This window comes from Littorina saxatilis, linkage group LG15 (assembly GCF_037325665.1).
Source record: "Littorina saxatilis isolate snail1 linkage group LG15, US_GU_Lsax_2.0, whole genome shotgun sequence".
In the NCBI taxonomy this organism is placed as follows: domain Eukaryota; kingdom Metazoa; phylum Mollusca; class Gastropoda; order Littorinimorpha; family Littorinidae; genus Littorina; species Littorina saxatilis.
The window spans coordinates 12276982-12300951 of NC_090259.1; the positions used below are offsets into that span (position 1 = coordinate 12276982).

Sequence of the window (23970 nt, forward strand, 5' to 3'; positions counted from 1 at the left end):
ACACACACACACACAAACAGACACACACACAAACACACACACAAACATACACTCACACGCACACACACACACGCACACACACACACACACACACACACACACACATACACACACACACACACACACACACACACACACACACACACACACACAATTAAGGCATGGCTTACGTACCATTCCATGGACCTACGATTTACAAAAGTGAGTCAAAAACTATTCTTTTTTTAGCTAGTTGTTTGAAACTGCACACCCGTCCAGGGCTCGATCACCCCAGACAATTCAAAGTCTGGTTGACCCTCGCAAATGCCAAGGTCACCGCGAGGTCATATTTGGTAACACGAATGGAAAATTGTCTTTTTTATTTGAACTTTTCTGATGCTAGAGCTTTGAAAGTTAGCATCCTATAAGGGTTCGATTACAGCCAGATGTTTGTGAACTTAGAGCACTTAATGTTTTCAGTCAGTATTAGATTGCTTTGATTGTGTTAGCTGTTGTGGCTTCTTTGGCGTAGAATGTTGATACAGGTCAGCGTTTCAAGTGTGTGTTTGGGATAGTAATGACTAAGAGCAGAGCAAGTGAAAGTAGAAATAGAAGTCCCCACATGAGACTGCCTAATCTGATCAGCCCCAAATGTTGTCAATAAAGGAATTAAGTGCAGTTACATATTCGCCTGCATGCTTTCATAAAGATGCCATTGTTTGTACCTTACAAGACGTAACGTGGTTAATCTAATCGAGTATAATTTCAGTTTGGAATCAAGCCTTCACAGCTTTGTCGGGTACTTTCCACTCTCCAAATTACCCTTCCTCCTATGGCAACAACCAGGAAGTCTTGTACCTCATATCTGTGCCACCTGGATACCGCATTACCCTGACGATTAATATGTTCAGCTTGGAAGATCGAGTTTCGACTGGCTGCTACGACTTTATGGAGGTATGGTATGCTAACTGTGGGAAAACATATTCTTGTCAATGTATGTAATGTGTCTACATTCTGTGCCTCGAAGAATCAACATTTACATGTAAATGTTGGCATGTACTTCTTTCTTGAGGCAGCTCTGAAGACTGCCACGTGTACTTGATACTTAATCTAAGTATGTAAACGAGGGGAAAAAGGAAAATATATATTTCATACTTCGGGCATTTCTGAAATGCCATAGAACTTGAGCATAAGAGACCATTTGATCAACAAAATAATACTCTCACGGTTCCTTAAACAAGCCATCACACCTAAACAGTGCACTCACAAACAATGTTGCGACACATTTCGTATCCAAACTAAAACATTCATTACCGTGCCATTTCATTCTAATTTTCTATGCTACTGAAGGCTCTTACCTTGGCAATCTGGCACATTTTTCGGATCAAGGATTTCTTTTACATGGGTAACGTGACCCCCGCTCAAAGGAGGACACCCCCACATTTTAGTATAAGCAAAACGCAGAAACTTTTACATGCAGGAAAATGTCAAAGCAATTATATATTCAGGACGGGTTATTGTGTAGCAACGGCTATCTTGCTTATTTCTTGTGCTACACCAATGCTCCTAATGCAGGCTCGATCGCATGCGCGTTAGTAAATGATAGGCTCTTGTGTCAACAATATGCCCATTCGGAATAGTCCCCCCCCTTACACACTTACACACACACACTTACACCCCCCCCCACACACACACACATTAAATAATGGAAGGGCGCTGCATGGTTCTGTGCGACGCTTAGTTTTCGAGATATGCGTGACCTGACGAAGAACAGGACGTCACATTCCATATGAACACGACTATGTTGAGATTGCATCTCTTCGGGAGGTTTCCGCAAAAATAGATCTTACACGATTCGCGCGGAACAGTTGAGAAGCAGACACGCTCTGTGAAACTTTGCATAATAGACTGATAGAGTGTCTTCCCTTTGTTCGTCTCGTGATAACGTTATTTTGTATGATAACGATTCACTTGCAAATTAAAGTATACAACTTGGTGTTTTAGTGGTAAATTTAGATAGAAATGTGTTATAAAGACAAAGCAAACAAATAAACGGTTTTTTTCGTGTGAAAATGTTGCGTTGTGCGGATGTTTGGGTGGTCACGTGTTGTAAACAAAGCGAAGTGCGGGACGTACTCAGCTCTGAGCTGTAACAACGGCAAGTTCAAAACACGAAAAAAAAAAGATTCCGTCATGTGAGTCGCCACCGGGGATGTATGTACTTTTTAAATGGTTGTAAAATAAGTCTTGTATTTATCATCGTACTCCGGCCCTGTTCTTTTTTTTTGTCACGCCTAAAACCGTCATTTCTTTCGAGCGACGCAGCATTAAAAAACACAAAAAGGGATAATACCTACTGAAAAGAGCCCTGAGATCGCGTCCAAAGTTATACCATACGATTCTGAATCACACATTATGGTACCGCGAATGAGGACGGGTTTCACTTTGCAAAAGAAAGTGTTTTAAAAGTGTAATTAAATTTCGTGGTATAGACAAATAAAAGGCACACTTTGTGATGGCTGGTTTGGGTTACTTTCACTGTGTTACATTACTTGTTTTGAGGACGTAATGCTTGTGACTAGGCAGCCGCGTCGTAGACTGCGTCAGTCGTCTTGACGCCAGGCGGCACTTCTCGACTTCTGTTTGGTTCCAACACCCGTAAGAAGCACCGCCCTGAACGCATTCACTCACTATGATTAAATGAGTTACAAAACTTGTGATGCGTTTTGAGCAACACGTGCCTTGAGCGCCTAGAGTAATGTACAATGGATGCCTGAGATTCTTTAGATTCTTCAAAATCGACAGAATCGCCCCCCCCCCCCCCCCCCGCCACACCAACGATCAGATCAATAGTATCCATTTAAAGGCATAGAAGGTTTGAAAGATGACACAGGAATAATGTACATGTTTTAGTTAGGGTACGAAAATGTCGCCCTAATTGTTTTGCTGACATAAGATGTATTCTGATTGGCAAACAAGGACATTTGTGACCATCCACCACGGAATGAGTCGCATGTCATCTTTGCATGCTTTTCATATTTTTACATTTTCCTAAAGAGTGTGTTATGCTCTATCCAGTGATAAAAACCGTTTAAGAAAAGAGCGAAAACTTGTCGAGTTATAAGCCTGTGACTAAGGCAACCCTCACACTTTTACCACAGTCCCCCCGGACTTATATTAAGCCTAGCGCAGAACCGCGCGAGGTGACATGCGACTCATTTCGTGGTGCAGGGTCACATTTTTGTTCCAGTTTTGTGTCACAGACGTAAGATCAAAGGAAATGACGTATGACCTGCCAAGGAAGTCTCACAGGACTATGTACAAATACTTTACCTTTCAGTACAATTAGCTTACCTTATATTTTGTATCTTTGTTTATACAACATCTGCAATGTTGGCAGATTTTTGACGGCAACTCGAGTACATCACCTTCGTTTGGTCGCTTTTGTGGCACAGCAAAACCAGCTGATAAGCGCACAACACACCATGAAATGCTTATTCGATTTCACTCGGGCCAGTCAGCTGTTAGTTCCGGGTTTAGTGCCTCATATTTGTCTGGTAAGATTTTTTTAGTTTAAAAATAAATACTTTCTCGCTGTCATCGACATACCCATACACTTACGCAAGCACGCATGGAACCCCAACATGACCACACACACACACACACACACACACACACACACACACACACACACTCACACTCACACACACACACACACACACACACATGCACATGCACAAACAAAGGCAACGGCCACACACTCTTTACGTGTTTTCTTTTTCATATTCCCTTTTACGATATTCTATCGGGGGCAGGGGGGTGCAAGGCGAGTGCAGGGGGTGTATAGATCAAAGGTGTGAAGACTGTCAGAACATGAACATACACTTAATTTGTGTTGACGGGATTCTTGAATTTGTCTTTTTGAACTTACACCTAAATGCAACACGTAAATTCGTCTTTTTGAGCTTACACTTTAATGCAACACGAACATTCTATTTGTTTTTATCCAGCCGAAGTTTATAAGCTTGTTTTAGTAATAATCCACGTGTGTACAGAGTCAAACGTGTATAAAGATGTGTATACACTGGATTATACAATGCATTTTGTTTTATTGCCAGCATGTGACAGAAACTTCACAGCTTTGACGAGCAATCTTCGTTCTCCGAACCTCCCTTCAGGCTACATGAACAACCAGGACTGCAGCTTTCTCATCACTGTCCCTCCCGATTACAGCATTTCTCTCACGTTTCAACACTTCAATCTGCAGCCGAATTCCCCATCTGGCTGTTTGGACTATGTAGAGGTAAACAGTTTATTTATTTTGGTTTTTGTACTCAGAAAAAAATACTGTTAAGATCTTTTAGATGCTTCTTAGAATTATTTGGTTCAATATGATCACGGATAAGCCAATCTTAAATTCTCTACTGTGCATCGTTTCGAAGGGAACGCTGCGACGGACTCTTAGTTTGCTCCTCCTAAAAGTTTGGTTTCAGATCCGATTTCATGATATTGTTTGTGTTCACTGTCCCGCGAACAGAAGTGTTTGCATACAAACTGAAGTATCATCTCGCAGAGTAAGCTTATTGATTGTAACCTACATAGGTGAGAGGGACCACTCATGAGATAACAATATCGTTCAAACCACACGTGTGTATATCATGTAAACGAGGTCGTGTCAAACTGCTTTTTCTCTGCTTACGATGCCAAAGTCAGCGAGACAAACGTCATTATGGAAACATCTTTGCGCCTGCTGTTTCTTCTGGAAGAGATTTTAGAACTAATACCTCACGCTACATTTTCTAATGTGACGTTTCTTTGCTTTGACGATAAATATTGCATGAGGCTTCTGAAGAGATCGAGGTTTCAAAAGAAGCGTTTTCAATTTGTATGCCTCGACTGCGGGACGTTTTGAGTAAAATACACGTAGGTACAGTATCTAGGATAAAGAAAATACTACATGGCTTGCTGTTTCGTACCACATTTACACTCGTTGCTTTATCAAATATTGAAAAGCTCGCTTTCGCTCGCAGTTCAATACTTAAAAAAGCAACTCGTGTAAATCTGGTACGACAGAGCAAGCCATGCAGTATTCTCTATTTATTTGTCTATTCACTTTTATCTATTTTATACATTTTTTTCCCATTTCTTATTACCATTATGAATGTGTAATACAGTCATAGTGTGTGTGTGCCCCTGACATTCTCTCCCCTGTAATTTGTCTCAGTTCCTGGAGTTCCTTCTCTTTTTTGTTTCCCCTCCATCTTCTTTCATACCTTTCTCGTTTTGTGCTGCGTTTGCTTTTTGTTTGCCTTTGTGTTTGTGTGTGTGTCATGAAGAAGCTTCCATAAGCGTAACATTGATGTAGTATTGTATATGCTGTCCTGGTATTGATGAGTAGAGTTTTGTTTTGTCCATTCAAAATTGTACATTTATGAGAGACTAAAAGGGTTGTATATATATATAGCTATTCTGATGGACACGTGGGGGAATTCGGGGGCTGTGATTGGATGGTCTCAACATCATCATCAAAGCATAATGCTACGGAAGTCGGCCATTTTTGCCAATATCCAAAAGCATATTGGCAATAACAAAGACGCATGGTTCCGGTTTATCCATCTGTACCACACGATGTTAACAATCGACAACAGCATACACTAACAACTTGAAATTCTTCTCGGGAATATTTTTCAGCTTTACAGATGTCGATAGCATACCCTTTTCTGCTAACTTCCCGATGAAACAGCTGTGTTGTCAAATCGAGTTTTTTTTCCAAAGTCAGTGTGGCGCCTGCGCATTAGCGCATAAGAAACGGCGTCTGCTATCTAAACCTGAGATCAACGCATCGACGCAAAAACTGTCATTTTGTAAGTTTGGAACAACAAATCAAGGTCAGAACAGCTATATAATCGCTATTATATTTTCAGCGTAGCAATAGGGTCCGATATTTACTGTTCTTTGATCTTAGTTGGTTAGAATATTATTTTTTAATCATCATGATTGCAGGAAGCAGACTTCGCATGGAAAGCGGTTATTGTAAGTGAGTCGAGATACTTTTAGGCGTACCGAACATTAGTCTTACATTATTTTATCATTGATGCAAAGAACTGGACTGATTACAGATGTTCGATGGAGGTTCAAGCGGAGCACCCTCACTGGGTCGCCTCTGTGGTCCTAAGGAACCGACCGAAGATAAACGAACAACGCAAAATGAAATGCTGGTTCACTTTCACACCGACAGCCCTCTTGCTTTGTCGGGATTTGATGCTTCATATCACTCAGGTAAGTGCATGCCTCTCTGCTTATTTGACCATACATATAATGATCTGTTTAATAAGAGAATTTCACGGAATCCAAATTCTCACTCATTCACACAGGAAGTATTCCCTGAACATCTCAATTTCAAGAATGACAGATAATCCCTTAAATGTAGGCTGATTTTGTTATCATATTCCTAGATTTGATTGTCAACTTGTTACTGTTATTATGAGTTATTTTTAATATGCTGATATTTAGCTAATGATAACAAACATGTTGAGAAAGTGGATATCAGGATTCTCCTGTCTCATTTTTGAGAAATGTCTGTTATCATTGTCTAACTGTCAGCATAATTATTAGAAATAACGGTTGTATTACCGTATAATTTTAAGGAATGGACGAAGAGGGGACAGACGGAGAAAACAAATAGAACATTAACCCTTCTGTATGTAGGACGTCAGCTACCGCCCTGGTTAACTTGCTTCAACTGGCAAAAAACAAAAATAACGTTCAGTAAACAACAAAGAAGAAAAAACATCAAACAAGCAATGGGTGCGCGTGTGGTGTATTCATTTACACATCAAGGGTACATTGTAAGTTGTCTATCCTATCAGTTATTTCTAAATATGCTGTCGTTTCGAGAAAATGGATATCGGCTTGAGCCGGATATTACTAGTGAGATGACATTACTCACCGGCATTGTTGATCCACACTGGCTATGCCCCCTACCTGCCCTAGTACTGATGATCGACCTGTGGTTCTTTGTACTCCATGGGGTGTAATTGGTTAAGCACCATTTGTATTTTAACTTAGAAATTCACTTCATCACAAAATTGTTCCCTTCCGTCAATCAAGGGTCGTAACCACTCGGTGCACGTTTTGGAAGTAATCGTGTTTTGGGGTAAAAGCTATCGAATTTCACCACGAATTTCGTTCACTAGCAAGAAAGTTACATACTTTTCTCCCATTCTGATAATCATCGATCCACGCTATCGCTCATGTCTCTCTGACAGGATGGATAATTGCTACTACGCGGAGTACAGGGAAAGAAAGTATCTAAAAGCCGAAATCTATCAAAACAAGAATACAGAGTTATCTCCCATATGTTTTTCGCTAATGTTTCTGATCAAAAGACGAAAGACGAACGTGATTGTAGAATGGCCAACTTCGACAGTGATCTCCGTTCTGTTCGTCACAGTTATGATAAAGACATCGTTCTAAGGTCAAAACAAGTCGACATTTTAAGACTGCTGTGGGATTAAGACCGTGATATTGTTGCATCACTCCCAACTGGTTACGAAAAAAGATTCGTCCGCTCTGTAGCCATTTTGTTATGATCACATGACAAAGTTGATTATCACGTGACACTTTTGCCATATTTAGAGTTGTTTGCACAATTTATACATCCGCGAAAGATAGCTCGCTTGAAACTGTCTTACATAACAATTCCTTTGTAATTTAAAAATTACACAAAACCATGAAACATCATTGTCGACGATCGCGAATCTGCATATATCAATAACACATTACGAAAAGCTCTAAATATGTAAATCAATCAATTTCCTCTCCAGAGAAGGAAAACGAGTTTATGGGAGATCAGCACGGCCGGTGAGTAATCTCACCTCAGGAGGAATTAATCTGTGCTCATTACACCGGCAGCAGAATGCTGATATCATTTTTGTGACATGTCTGTTATCATTTTCTAATTGTCAGCTTATTAGAAATAACGGTTTGATAACCGTCTGATTTTGACGAAAAGAAATTTCGAAGCGATCCCTCGAATTAGACAGAAATAACTGTGAGAGAAGCGAATACACCTGGATGACTGACGGTATCAAACGGCTGATTGATAAAAAGAAAAAGATACACACATTAGCAAAATTATTGAATTCTGTTTGGATCTGGGATTTTTTCCGAAGAACACGCAATAAATTAACTGATGTTATTCGATTGAGGAAAGCAGAATATTTAAAAGATTTGGATAATCGTGTTAGTTCACAAGATTGGTTTGGTAATAAAGATTGGTGGAAATTAGTAAAGTCGTTTATATAATTTATGCCACGCAAAGGTATGTCTTCAAATGAATTTCCTCCCATCGAAAACAATGGCCGTGTTTATTATTCCAATGTAGAAAAAGCAACAGTATTCAATGAATGTTTTGTAAAACAATCGGTATTGGATGATGATGATGATGATGAAGTTCCTGAAGTTAGAGAACAGAATACCACCATTGATTTTTTTTATTATTGATGCTGCACATGTGCTTACTACGTTGAAGAATCTTGATGTACGCAAAGCCTCAGGTCCGGATTCTGTTTCAAATAGAGTTCTGGCTGCATGTGCAGATATTATTGCGATGCCACTCACTGCATTATTCAACAGATCTCTCGAAGAAGCCACAGTTCCTACACTATGGAAGATAGCAAATGTCATTCCGATTATAAAAAAGGTGAAAAGGAATTATGTTCAAATTACTGACCAATATCACTTCTTAGCTGTGTGGGTCAAGTTATGGAAAGGTGTGTACAATGTCACGTGTTTGCTTATTTGAAGGAGTATAACCTGTTGACACCAGTTCAGTCCGGTTTTATTCCATGTGATTCAACTGTATATCAACTCATTTGTTTGTATAATGATATATGCAAAGCTGTTGATGATAAGATAACATCACAGTCGATTTTCTTTGGCGTGTCAAAAGCTTTCAACAGAGTTTGGCACAAGGGTTTGATGAAAAAGTTACACGCTATTGGCATAAGGGGACAGCTGTATTTTTTGGTTTGAGAATTATTTGAGAGAAAGAAAACGAGCTGTTGTGATAAAAGGTTGTAAGTCACAGTTGTTGCCGGTTTCTGCGGGTGTTCCCCAAGGGTCAGTACTAGGACCTCTCCTATTTTCGGTTTATATAAACGACATTGTTGATAATATTGAATCAGCGATTACATTATTTGCAGATGATACCGGCATGTATTTAAGCCTCGATGACCCTTTCCGTCGAACTGAAATACTTAATTCTGATTTATGTAAGATTGCAAATTGGGCGATTAAATGGAAAGTGAAATTAAATCAGTCGAAAACAGAGTTAATATCCTTTTCCGGTCAACGATGTATACACACATTTCCCCTTGTTTTTGGCGATGTAGCCCTCATAGAAAAAGAAAGTCATAAACATTTAGGTGTTGTTTTCCAAGATAATTGTAAATGGGCCTTACACATACAGTCTATTGTGGCAACTTGTCGAGTATTTGTGGCTTGTTTAAAATCTTAAAAATATAGGCTCAGTCGAAGATCCCTAGAAGCAATGTATAAATCCTTTATTTTACCTCATTTCGATTATTGCGATGTTGTGTGGGATAATTGTTCAAAGAAGCTTTCAGATGAGCTGGAGAAGCTGCAACTCGAATCCATTAGAATTATTGTTGGTGCTGTTAAAGGCACTTCACACAAAAAATTGTATACAGAATCTGGCTTTATACCACTTACAGAGCAAAGACGTCGTCACAAATTAATGTTATATTATAAAATGGTCCACGGCAATGTACCAAATTACCTCAACGTGTTATTGCCACCTCTTGTTTCTGACCTAAATCCCTACCACCACATACGCCCACAAGAGCGTAAGACTCCCCAGTGTAAATCAGATTTGCACAAGTCATCTTTTATTCCTTCTGCAACTAGTTGCCTGAAAATAAACAACAATGTGATTCTGTTGGTCTGTTCAAGCGAAATTACACAGCTTTTGACATTTCAATTCCACCATATTACTATTCCCCAAATCGCAAAACTAAAGTTTTGCATTGCAGGTTAAGACTTGGAATGAGTGATTTACAATATGATATGTTTAATCTCCACCTAGTAAACAACCCGGAATGTTCTTGTGGTTATTTTGCTGAAACTGTTCTTCACTATTTGTTATCATGTCCCCTGTTTAATGATGCAAGAACCGCAACAATCGGTACATTAGCTCCAGAATTTGTTAATATTGACACACTCCTGACAGGTGATTCAAACATTTCCATATTTGAAAATAGTGCTATTTTTGTTGTTGTCCAAAGCTATAATATTGAGAAATCAAACCGCTTTGGGACACCTTATTAGTTCGATGTTGTTTTTTTTTTTTTTTTTAAATGTATTACTTGGGGCCCATCTACTTTTTGATATTTTGTTTGTGTCTTTCGTTCTCGGTTTGTATTTGTTTTCGTTTTCGGTATTGACACAGATTGTGTTCGATATTTCAAACTAAGTTTTCCTTGTTGTTTTTCTCGTCTTTTTCTTTTCTTTTTCTTTTCTTTTTTTCAAAAAATGTGTCGCATTGATCATATTCCGCCATGAAATTTCAGGCATGTTTATGTGAGCACGTATCATAAGTTTTAAACTTGTTGTGCTCCTTCCTAATGATGTTGTTATATTATCATGTGTCTGTTTACGAATAAAATACTGTTTAAACAAAAATTAGACAGAACAGCCACAATAGGGACTAGTGTTGACCGAACCATTTCATGCAAAAAAGGACTGCACCTTTCACATTAATTTACTTTTTTCAGACTGTGACAGAGTCTTCACGACTCTGACAGGCAGTTTCCATAGTCCAGGTTTTCCCTCCACATACAGCAACAACCAGGACTGTGACTTCCTCATCTCTGTGCCTCGTGGATACCGCATTGCCCTCACGTTCCTCAACTTCGGCCTGGAGGCTGGCAGTTCTCTCTCTGGTTGCCATGACTTTGTGGAGGTATGAATTGTATGACGCTGGGTTTTTTCTTTTCTTTTATTGGTTGCTAATTGTTTTTTTGTTGTGTGTGTGCCTCTTTGTTTATTTGTGCATCTCTTTGTATGTGTGTGCTTCTTTTGAATGGTGAGACTAACAAACACATCGTGCTTTGAATCTTGAGATAATCTGAAGCCCATATTTATTTCTACACTTCTATTTAAAACAATGCATTAATGATTGTTTTTAAACTTTGGCAGGTAAAACTTAAGAATATAATTGTAATGCGTGTTATGACGAGTTAGTTATTTCGCGGAATGTGCAGGGATTTTTTATTTCGATTTCACGTGTATCTTTTCCAATCCTTGGTTCCACTCTGCTGTGAACAGCACCGTTGCCTCTGCAAAACGGACTGACCATTTAACCAGTCTGCAAACTAAAGACAAATACATTCTTTATATACCACTTTACATAGGTTTTTTTTTTTTTTTTTTTTGCCAAGCACATCATTGTGGGGCTTTTAATGAATAACATGCATCCGTCCACTTTACATAGTTACATGGCGTAAAGTATAAGCTTTGCGAAGTAGACTTGATAGAGAATTTAATTTTTGTTTTGCTGTTTGAAACCAAGTCTAATACAACGTGTCAAACTCATTGCAGGTTCTTGATGGAAGCTCGAAGAGAGAACCTTCTCTGGGTCGCCATTGTGGAACACAGGCACCGAGCGACGATATACAAACAACACAACATGAAATGCTGGTTCGATTTCACACTGACAGCACCGATATCTCTGATGGCTTCAATGCCTCGTACATCTCAGGTTAGTGTTTTCAACAATAATTATTGTCATTGACGAAAAATAAGAGAGGTTAATTATTGGAACATTGACTGTTTGGTGAAATAAAACATTCACTTACATTGGTTGCTTGCCTATCCACTATTAATACCATTGGGTCGATATAATTATGAATGTCTTGTATATTTCAAAAATAAAACGTTCCAATAGCTAACTTCAAAAAAAAAGTTGTATTCTGAACTTTGGTACGTTATTTTAGTGGTAGTCTGGTTTTGGATCTTTATTATTGACTTTTTACGTTAGAAAATTGGAACAATTGATAGGGATTGAACACTGAATATTATATGGACATGATACAACATTTCTCAAATACTAGAAAAAAATAGTAATTTTTTTGTGCCAAGGGATATAACTAAATTAAAATAAAATAAACAATTAATAATATAACAAAAATTTGATATATTAAAGGCAAATAATTAAAGTTTTCACGGGGAAACTGATTTTCTTAAAAAAAAAAGATTAACTTGATTTTATTCTATATACCAAACCCTTGAAAAACAAACCTCGATGGTTTGTGTGTGTGTGTTTAGAATAAACAAGTCGCGTAAGGCGAAATTACTACATTTAGTCAAGCTGTGGAACTCACAGAATGAAACTGAACGTTGTCCGCCGCTAGTGCAAAAGGCAGTGAAAGTGACGAGCCTGTTTGGCGCGGCAGCGGTTGCGCTGTGCTTCATAGCACGCTTTACTGTACCTCTCTTCGTTTTAACTTTCTGAGCGTGTTTTTAATCCAAACATATCATATCTATATGTTTTTGGAATCAGGAACCGACAAGGAATAAGATGAAATAGTTTTTGAAACGATTTCGGAAATTTAATTTTAATCATAATTTTTATATTTTTAATTTTCAGAGCTTGTTTTTAATCCGAATATAACATATTTATATGTTTTTGGAATTAGAAAATGATGAAGAATAAGATGAACGTAAATTTGGATCGTTTTATAAATTTTGTTTTTTGGTCAAATTTCATAAAGATCGGTCCAGCAGTTTAGTCTGAATCGCTCTACACACACACACACACACACACAGACACACAAAACTTGACTAAATGTAAAATGGTTAAACATCTAGAATTTGGATGACAGAATGGTCTGCGTAGTTTGTACAATTTGCGTTTGTCCATTCCTTCCAGACTGTCATATGACCTTCACCGCTCCATCGGGTAGTTTCTACTATCCAGACTATCCACCGAACTACGGCAACGATCAGGATTGTGACTACCTAATCTCTGTTGCCCCTGGACACCAAATCACAGTCAAGTTTCACCACATCGGTCAGGAGCCCAGTGGTACCATCGACGACGACTGCTCTAGCCATGTAGAGGTATGAATTCGAGACCTTTTTTTTGCGGCGCATGTATTCTACATTTTCCTGAACTTCATCTGCAGAAAATATGTAGAAACTTTCAAGAAATAATTAGAACGAACAATAGATTGGCCAAAACGGAATAGCATGACTAATCTGTCTTGGGGGTGTGTATTGTGTATACCAGCACAATAACATGTATAGACATCCAAAAACAGATGTTGACAGGTTTTGTTTGTTTGTTTGTTTGTTTGTTTGCTTAAAGCCCAGCCGACCACGAAGGGCCATATCAGGGCGGTGCTGCTTTGACATATAACGTGCGCCACACACAAGACAGAAGTCGCAGCACAGGCTTCATGTCTCACCCAGTCACATTATTCTGACACCGGACCAACCAGTCCTAGCACTAACCCCATAATGCCAGACGCCAGGCGGAGCAGCCACTAGATTGCCAATTTTAAAGGTCTTAGGTATGACCCGGCCGGGGTTCGAACCCACGACCTCCCGCTCACTGGGCGGACGCCTTACCACTAGGCCAACCGTGCGGGTGTGTTGACAGGTTACGTTCCAAAAACTCAAAACAAATACAAGTCGCGTAAGGCGAAAATACAATATTTAGTCAAGTAGCTGTCGAACTCACAGAATGAAACTGAACGCAATGCCATTTTTCAGCAAGACCGTATACTCGTAGAGGGCCCCAAAGGGTTTAAAATCGTGATCGTGATTGGCGTTTTTTGACCTTTCTGTGACCGTGATTGCCGAAATTTCCATTTCTGTGATCGTGATGGGACTTTGCCCGTGATCCGTGATGACAAAAAAAATCAAGTCTCGTGATCGTGATCGTCATTTGTTTCCGTGATCGTGATGGGCATTATTGCAAAACATTTTATTTTCAACATACATTTTTCTCAGCTGTATCACTCTATGATCCTCTATTCGTCAAGGTGTTTGTGATCGTGAAAACAAAAATCAAGGTAACTGTGATCGTGAAAGCTAAAATTTCCCTTCCCGTGATCGTGATGATACCCCCCCTTTGGGGCCCTCCTCGTAGCATCGTCAGTCCACCGCTCATGGCAAAGGCAGTGAAATTGACAAGAAGAGCGGGGTAGTAGTTGCGCTAAGAAGGATAGCACGCTTTTCTGTACCTCTCTTTGTTTTAACTTTCTGAGCGTGTTTTTAATCCAAACATATCATATCTATATGTTTTGGGAATCAGGAACCGACAAGAAATAAGATGAAAGTGTTTTTAAATTGATTTGGACAATTTAATTTTGATAATAATTTTTATATATTTAATTTTCAGAGCTTGTTTTTAATCCGAATATAACATATTTATATGTTTTTGGAACCAGCAAATGATGGAGAATAAGATGAACGTAAATTTGGATCGTTTTATAAATTTTTAATTTTTTTTTTAAATTTTCAGATTTTTAATGACCAAAGTCATTAATTAATTTTTAAGCCACCAAGCTGAAATGCAATACCGAAGTCCGGGCTTCGTCGAAGATTACTTGACCAAAATTTCAACCAATTTGGTTGAAAAATGAGGGCGTGACAGTGCCGCCTCAACTTTCACGAAAAGCCGGATATGACGTCATCAAAGACATTTATCAAAAAAATGAAAAAAAACATTCGGGGATTTCATACCCAGGAACTCTCATGTCAAATTTCATAAAGATCGGTCAAGTAGTTTAGTCTGAATCGCTCTACACACACACACACACACACACACACACACACACACACAGACACACAGACACACGCACATACACCACGACCCTCGTTTCGATTCCCCCTCGATGTTAAAATATTTAGTCAAAACTTGACTAAATACAAAAACAAGAATGGTAAGTTATTGGTGCGTTTGATTTATGAAAAAAACACACTCATTACAATCACATTAATGTTCCAGTAACATACCGTTCTTGTTTTTTTAAATTCTAAAATATGTCTACTTGTTGCAGATTTTTGACGGTAATTCGACTATGGCACCTTCACTTGGACACTATTGTGGAACGGGACAACCAGAAGTCAACCATACAACAGGGAATCAAATGCTGGTTCGATTCCATTCCGACGGATCAGTACCTTCTCCTCGGTTTTATTCCACCTATTCTTCAGGTGTGGCCTGTGTGTGTGTGCGTGTGTGTGTGTGTGTGTGTGTGTGTGTGTGTGTGTGTGTGTGTGTGTGTGCGCGTGCGTGCGTGTGTGTATGTGTGTGTAAATAAAAAGAGTCGCTTAAGGCGAAAATACAATATTTAGTCAAGTAGCTGTCGAACTCACAGAATGAAACTGAACGCAATGCCATTTTTCAGCAAGACCGTATACTCGTAGCATCGTCAGTCCACCGCTCATGGCAAAGGCAGTGAAATTGACAAGAAGAGCGGGGTATAGTAGTTGCGCTAAGAAGGATAGCACGCGTTTCTGTACCTCTCTTTGTTTTAACTTTCTGAGCGTGTTTTTAATCCAAACATATCATATCTATATGTTTTTGGAATCAGGAACCGACAAGGAATAAGATGAAAGTGATTTTAAATTGATTTCGACAATTTAATTTTGATAATAATTTTTATATATTTAATTTTCAGAGCTTGTTTTTAATCCAAATATAACATATTTATATGTTTTGGGAATCAGAAAATGATGGAAAATAAGATGAACGTAAATGTGGATCGTTTTATTTTTTTTTTACAATTTTCCGATGTTTAATGACCAAAGTCATTAATTAATTTTTAAGCCACCAAGCTGAAATGCAATACCGAAGTCCGGCCTTCGTCGACGATTACTTGACCAAAATTTCAACCAATTTGGTTGAAAAATGAGAGCGTGACAGTGCCGCCTCAACTTTCACGAAAAGCCGGATATGACGTCATAAAAGACATTTATCAAAAAAATGAAAAAAACGTCTGGGGATTTCATACCCAGGAACTCTCATGTCAAATGTCATAAAGATCGGTCCAGTAGTTTAGTCTGAATCGCTCTACACACACACACACACACACACACACACACACACACACACACACACACACACGCACAGACACACACACATACACCACGACCCTCGTCTCGATTCCCCCCTCGATGTTAAAACATTTAGTCATAACTTGACTAAATGTAAAAACACCATCTCAATATTATAATTGTCCCAAATAGAGCATTATTTTGAAAAAAGCGTTGGAGTATGCCTTGCTGGTAAAACAAGTTCAACAAAAATAGATACAACTATGTGTTTATAAGCATCCATTACATTGCATGAATTTAGAACGTCTAAGGAGCTTAGAGAGCTTTAAATAAATTCTCTTTGACTCGGCATTGGCAATGAAACGAGAGCATATGATTTCCGATTTCTTGCTGCAAAACAAATGCCAGCGATTTTAACAATTTTGAACAATCATTTCTATACAGTTGGGATTCTCTTTTTCTTCTGTCTATACAAGTGAATGCCTCCCTGACTTCACCGCCGGACTCGAGTGCTAACTCAGCTAGTGACGTCAGCCAAAATGCCGTCATCGTCGGAGGATCAGTGGGAGGTTTTGCCTTGGTCCTTGCTGTCGCTCTGATCATCCTCATTGTGCTCTTCGTCAAGAGGACAGGTAAGTGTGCATGCCCAGTTGCCTTTCAATTGTCCTTTTTTTTTTTACTGGAAGATGTAACTTTTCGTTTTCATAAATCATTGCCTCATTTGCTTTTGCAAGCCGCTGAAAATTATTTCAAGATAAGTGTTGTCTAATTAATGTTGTCTAATTAGTGTTTGTCTAATTAGTGTTTGTCTAATTAGTGTTTGTCTAATTAGTGTTTGTGTAATTAGTGTTTGTGTAATTAGTGTTTGTCTAGTTAGTGTTTGTCTAATTAGTGTTTGTCTAATTAGTGTTTGTCTAATTAGTGTTTGTCTAATTAGTGTTTGTCTATGCACTTACAATACACAAAATCCAAAAACAAAGAGACTGCCAACGTTCCAAAATTCAGAATAAAACAAATCGATATATTTGTGACTGTAACGTATTGTTTTGTCAATAACAAACGTTCCAACAACTTACCTTTCTTGTTTTTTGTTTCACAAACACATCTTGTTTTTGCAACTTTGCGTTGTTTTGAAATCTGCTTCACTGGAGAATTACTCTGTTGATCTGAATGAAGATATTTTTCATCACTGTTCAGATCGCAAAGAGGCTGAACCCCTAGCTCTCAGTGAAATCCACGGAAGACCAACTTCGAACGCCTACTTGTCAGACACCAAGCGAGAGACAGAGCAAGAAGAAGAAGACATCTATGGTAATCTTAATATGCTGCATTTGGTTCGATTAATGTTAGAACGAATACAATCCCCATAATATATGTTCCTTTAAATCTTGTCAAATATCTGGATCTCCTTTAAAAAGTTTAAAAACATCTTGTCCAGGGGAAAATCCCGGCTAGGAGGTTATATCTTTCAAGACCCGTGTGAACGTTCGAGCCACCATCTCAGATCTGCCCATGGTTTTACATGGAATAGGACCATCCATCTTGTTTGTTTGTTTGTTTGCTTAACGCCCAGCCGACCACGAAGGGCCATATCAGGGCGGTGCTGCTTTGACATTTAACGTGCGCCACACACAAGACAGAAGTCGCAGCACAGGCTTCATGTCTCACCCAGTCACATTATTCTGACACCGGACCAACCAGTCCTAGCACTAACTCCATAATGCCAGACGCCAGGCGGAGCAGCCACTAGATTGCCAATTTTAAAGTCTTAGGTATGACCCGGCCGGGGTTCGAACGTACGACCTCCCGCTCACTGGGCGGACGCCTTACCACTAGGCCAACCGTGCCAGTATTCATCTTGTTAAGACACATACTTATACCGACTCAACAGACTGGCTGATTTCAACGAGGAGTGAAATCTTTTAAGAATGAATTTCGCAATTTGCCCAGTTACGAAATCCATTCATTAAACAAATCCCACGATGCACACAAAAACAATTAAGCTGTTGTGATTTGGTATGTGTCTAAGTGGAATGATGTTCTTATCCCAAGTAAAACCCTGGGAAGATCCAAAGTAGATAGTAGAGCTATCATGGAAACGATTAGGCCTATGCCTCGAATTATATGTTTTGAAAGTGCTATTCACATTCCAGAGAACACCGCGGTTGAGATAAACGACGAGAATCCCGAAGGCGTGTACAGCGAACCAGCCCCTTCATGCCCGCCTCAGACCAAAACTACAGGACAGAGAAGGCTCCGTGACAACAGTAAATACAATTGGTTCTCACCTTTAACCTGTTCGCTGCCAGGACATCTTCGTATACACAGCATTACCTGTAGTTACCTGAAATGACAACTTACGATGTGATCTTGATGTGTAAATCAATACACCTCTCACACATACACACACACACACACACACACACACACACACACACACACACACACACACACACACACACACACACGCACGCACGCACGCACGCACGCACCACGCACGCACGCACGAGAAAGAGAAAGATAGACAAATAATGTTGATGAAGCCACCAGTGAAGTGCAGGCATGTGCACCGAGACTGTCTCCTGTGTTAAAAGAGTATCATGAGCATTTGCAGCAGAAGGAGAGAGAAATAGGAACAGTTATTTGTATATAAGACACTAACTCGTGTATATGCACACTGAATGAACACACACACACGCACATGCACACACACACACACACACACACACACACACACACACACACACACACACACACACACACACATAGAGTAAGGTTCCCTCCAGGTTCTATCTGTCTTCTCAGTTAGACCCCCCCCCCTTCCCCTCCTTTCATCCATTCCTCAGCGTACTGCTCCTCGCCATATCATAGATGTTGCTGGTTACTCTATGAGACTGTTGATTAGCAAAGACCCTAAGTGGTTTAAACAATGCTTTATTTCTTTTTTTCTGTTTCAATACTAAAGCCATTTACATTCACAAGTATATCAAAACAACAAGCAGCCTCAAACAGATGTGTAGCCAAAGCAGAAATCGGTCGACCGTTACAAATATGCAAATGGCGAGCAGCCATGTTATCAAATAATATACAAACAATCAAAACAACAACAGCAAAACAGTCAGCCAGTTAATTACAAAGGCATGACCCAAAACAGAAAAAATAGTAGAAGAAAATTACGAAACTTCTGTCCATCCTATACTTCTTTATATCAAATACATTTCATTCAATTACAGGGAGTGGTGCGGCTCAAATCAGCAAGCCTGCCCAGGAGGATGTGTTGCCATATCAACCCGCTGTCCAGGAACCTCAGTTCCCTTGCGAAGGTATTGTGCCTGCAGAAGCCTTGACTGAATAGACAAATTCCGAAAATAACTCTGTCGGGCGGGATATAGCTCAGTTGGTAGCGCGCTGGATTTGTATTCAGTTGGCCGCTGTCAGCGTGAGTTCGATCCCAGGTTCGGCGGAAATTTATTTCAGAGTCAACTTTGTGTGCAGACTCTCTTCGGTGTCCGAACTCCCCCCCCCCCCCCCCCCCCCCCCCCCCGTGTACACTACATTGGGTGTGCACGTTACAGATCATACGATTGACAAAAGGGTCTTTCCTGGCAAAATTCCTCAGGCACAGTTAATAATTGTCTACCTATACCCGTGTGACTTGGAATAATAGGCCGTGAAAGGTAAATATGCGCCGAAATGGCTGCAATTACTGGCCGTATAAAATTTCATCTCACACGGCATCACTGCAGAGCGCCTAGAACTGTACCCACGGAATATGCGCGATATAAGCGTCATTGATTGATTGATTGATCGATCGGGTTTGAATGGCCGGTTTAAAAACAATGAATACCCTTGCTTGTATTAGGATAAACATTGGAGAGGCCAATAAATAGCGAGGGGTGTGTCGGAAACACGTGAAGGGGAGCCGTGTGAGCGATTATCACACCTGTCCAGATATGTTTCACTACCTTCCTCTATGAGTTTGTGTCAAATGAGCGTTGCAGATTTAAGAAGTGCAAGAGTTCAAACGAATATATTAGATATAACATTTTGCAGGGGGGTTCTTTTCGGGTATATACTTGACGTTTTTCTCTTGATTTGTGAAAAAAAATCATGTACATGGCTAAAACCAAGAAAGAATATGAACAGCTTTTCTTCTAAACCCTACATAGAAGTTGCTTTTTGCTCAAATAATATTTAATGTCCACCACCTGCCCCTCAGTCAGATTACATTTTCTGATCGCTCGGGACATACCCTCGACAAGGGATGGCATAATCTGAAGTTTGGGACAACCTACAGAGTTTTTTAGTGTTTTTCTTTTACCGTCCTTCTGTTACTTCGACTTATCAAGTACAGCAGTAGTACACATGCTGAAAGCAGGAACAATCTGTATTCCGTTACACCAAAAATACCGCTTGCATTAAAACAAATGTGTTGCAATAGATCCTACATCGCTGTCGTATCAAACACGCGTTTTACGTTGCAGGTGATTATGAAGGTCTGTGCAGAACACAAGCAGATGCAGACGTGAATGACTACGTGATGCCGCCTCAACCAGACTCCAGAGAGCCTGCAAAGTATCCCGAAGAAGGTACTAGATCTGAAGAAGAGAGGTTAAATTTGAACGTTTGCTTAAACTAGTTTCGGCCTTTGTGAAGTGTATGTTGATTCTTATTCAGAACTGTTTTGAATACTAAACGTTAGAAGGTTTAAAACATTAAAGTCACACTCCTTCCAATACTTGTTATAATCATGCCGGCGTACCGTCTCAGATCTAGCCTCGCTTTTTGTTCAAAAACTGTGTATACAACAAGACCATCCCTCCACTAAATCACATACTTGAATAACCAGCCTTGCGGCTTGCTTGGAACAGTGGGATTTTGTTTTATGAAACACTATCGTAAAAACCTCGAATGGCTTCTGAAGAAATTAATTCATGAACAAATCCAACTCACCACAGGTAGCAGTCAGGGTGTTGAGTATTGGTATGTGTCCCAATGGAGGATGCTCTTATTCAACGGAAAGGGCTGGCCAAATCTAAGATGGTGGGCTGAACTGCGAGAAGGACTCTGCCTTTAAGATAGGTTCCATATCGCTATAGTTTTGACGTCAACACAAATATCACATAACCAAACGGAAGTAATGCGCTCTTTATGCATTCGACATGTGTAATGGAGTAAGTGAGAGTTATACGGAACCTTTCTCCGGGCACCTGAGAGAAACCGCAACACGGTGGCCTAGTGGTAAGGCGTCCGCCCGGTGAGCGGGAGGTCGTGGGTTCGAACCCCGGCCGGGTCATACCTAAGACTTTAAAATTGGCAATCTAGTGGCTGCTCCGCCTGGCGTCTGGCATTATGGGGTTAGTGCTAGGACTGGTTGGTCCGGTGTCAGAATAATGTGACTGGGTGAGACATGAAACCTGTGCTGCGACTTCTGTCTTGTGTGTGGCGCACGTTAAATGTCAAAGCAGCACCGCCCTGATATCACCCTTCGTGGTGGACTGGGCGTTAGGCAAACAAACAAACAAACAAACCTGAGAGAATAACAAGCATTGAAAAGAACAAGCATCTCTCATCCGCATTGTTCATTTCAATGCTTGTTGTTCTCTCAGGTGCCAAGAGAAAGGTTCCGTATAACTATAGCTTACTCCATTACACATGTCGTAAAGAGAGCTTACTTCCCTTTGGTTATTTGATATCTTAACAATGCTCTGCCTCATTTCGTTTAAGGTCAACACAAATAGTTATCAAACCATTCTCAGTCTGCATTTTCTCAGACAATTACTATTGAGTATTTTGTATACGTCTATTATCCTCGTTTCATTTTGATGAAAATGTGTCCGGAAACAACCATATTTTATTAATTACCTATGTTTTCTAATGCTTTTTTATCGTTCTTTTTTTCAGATTTGTACATGAATATGTGATGAAGCCCGTTCACCAAGATGCAGCACAAGAAAAAGTGATGACCTTCTGGTGGAGACAAGATTCGTTTCAACAGTCACTCACAGCTGTGGTGGATGATGTTCTGTCAATTTTCTGAAATGCGATGACTGTGCTTCCTATGACAGAGATACAAGTTCCCGTCTGGAAGTCCGGATTTTGAAAACAAATTAAGGATCCGTTTCCGGATTATTAAAACAAAGTCAGCTTAACTTTGAAAGATGCGAGTTGTTTGTGTGTAAACATTGTCGTTAGTGGCCCTTGTAATAGTAAACACGTTGAGATTATCAGCTCATGTGACTTTGGAGAGAGGAGGAAACAACTCGCATATTGTCTTCCTGTACTTCCAGTTCGAAACAATGAACAAATCTGAGATGCAAAAATATGCTGTTGTGCAGAAATAATTCTGTTTGTGCCTTTGAAACAAGTTGCGTTGTATGATTTTGTGTGATAATTGTTACTTTACTTTTTAAAATTTGATTTTACATGCAATGTAAACTAAGCATGGCTGTACTGCATCGCATCTCAGATTTTTGGGTGAGCGAACGAGAAGAACAAAAGAAGCTGTTTGTGCTGTGTACCGTTTGCTCGTTTAACATAGCAATACCAGGCAGGAGATTAATCATGCCTATTTGTGACCCTCCACCACGGAATGAGTCGCATGTCACCTTTGCATGATTTTCATATTTTTACTTTTTCCTGAAGAGTTTTTTTTATGCTCTATCCACTGGAGAAAACCGTTTTAGAAAAGAGCAAAAACTGTTTGAGTTATAAGCCTGTGACTAAGGTGACCCTCACACTGTTACCAGACACCCCCCGGACTTATATTAAGCCTAGCGCAGAACCGCGCGAGGTGACATGCGACTCATTTCGTGGTGGAGGGTCACATTTGTTTATTTGTTTGTGTTTTGCTACCTTATTTAATTGTATTTCTTTAGTTAGTCTTTGATATGTGTGCACTTTACAGTTGTCGTTTAGATCACCTGTTATGAATGCTTCAACTCAAATGTTTCGTGAAAAAACATTATCTATTTTTACTATTCTTGGTTACATTCTCACTCTCTTGGCTGTATCTTTAATCCTCTGCGATCCGTGAAAGGAGAAGAGGCTTTGATTACAATTATATTTCTCATGTGTATCATGTCTTGCTAAGTAGGTTCTGCATATTAAATATACCGTTGTTTCGTGTACACGGACATGTTCAACACCATAATGAGAACTGTTCATGCTTTCTCATGGAACAAGAGCAATTAGCCTTTCACAGGACACGTGCAGACAATTGAATAGTATGGCTGCATTCTGTGTAAAGTGGAAATCTTGAATGAATTCATTGGTCAGATTGACATCAAATCAAATCAAATTAACTTTATTATCTCACATTGAGAAATTGCAGTGGTGGTACGTACATATAACATAAAGACAAACGTGAAACGAAGGACTACAACATTATCATATTTGAATATTATATTTGAATATTATATTTGAATATTATATTTGAATATTATATTTGAATATTATATTTGAATATTTTATTTGAATATTATATTTGAATATTATATTTGAATATTATATTTGAATATTATATTTGAATATTATATTTGAATATTATATTTGAATATTATATTTGAATATTATATTTGAATATTATATTTGAATATTATATTTGAATATTATATTTGAATACATGTACAATAAATAAACATTGTTCTCAACTAAAACACCTGTCTGCATACAACTCTGTCGCTGTTAAGATTTAAAACAGATAATTAGGTAGAATAGTCATACAAAACAAAATGCCGTTCACTTCCGTTTAAAAATCACAAACTACCACATCGGAACTATACGCCGTTAAGATGTAAAAGATTTGTAAATACCAACACTTATTTAATCCCTCTAAAACAACAACAGTAGAACTTCCCCCTCGTATAATCCAAACCTACAGCATCGGAATCACAAAAACAT

The 23970-nt window shown here is 39.2% G+C and overlaps 2 protein-coding genes across 3 annotated transcripts in view; both read left to right on the forward strand.

The window, feature by feature from the left end:
* Positions 1–23970, forward strand: part of LOC138948586 (uncharacterized) — a 118238-nt gene that overhangs the window by 30396 nt on the left and 63872 nt on the right. The gene's annotated exons all lie outside the window — the stretch shown is intronic.
* LOC138948584 (tolloid-like protein 1) lies at positions 272–23939 on the forward strand. The gene is made up of 14 exons (XM_070320141.1): positions 272–933; positions 3380–3536; positions 4098–4282; positions 6099–6258; positions 10776–10963; positions 11602–11761; positions 12932–13122; positions 15069–15225; positions 16545–16700; positions 17266–17379; positions 18222–18335; positions 19302–19391; positions 20553–20657; positions 21973–23939. The coding sequence occupies exons 1-14, from the start codon at positions 883–885 to the stop codon at positions 21990–21992; spliced, it is 1848 nt and encodes a 615-aa protein (XP_070176242.1). The 5' UTR covers positions 272–882; the 3' UTR covers positions 21993–23939.

Excerpts from the sequence above, each read along its gene's own strand:
- LOC138948584 (XM_070320141.1), top strand. The coding sequence starts at position 883 with ATGTTCAGCTTGGAAGATCGAGTTTCGACTGGCTGCTACGACTTTATG. Across the intron at positions 10,964-11,601 it reads GTTGCCATGACTTTGTGGAG|GTTCTTGATGGAAGCTCGAA; the intron begins GTATGAATTGTA and ends AACTCATTGCAG. Across the intron at positions 13,123-15,068 it reads ACTGCTCTAGCCATGTAGAG|ATTTTTGACGGTAATTCGAC; the intron begins GTATGAATTCGA and ends TACTTGTTGCAG.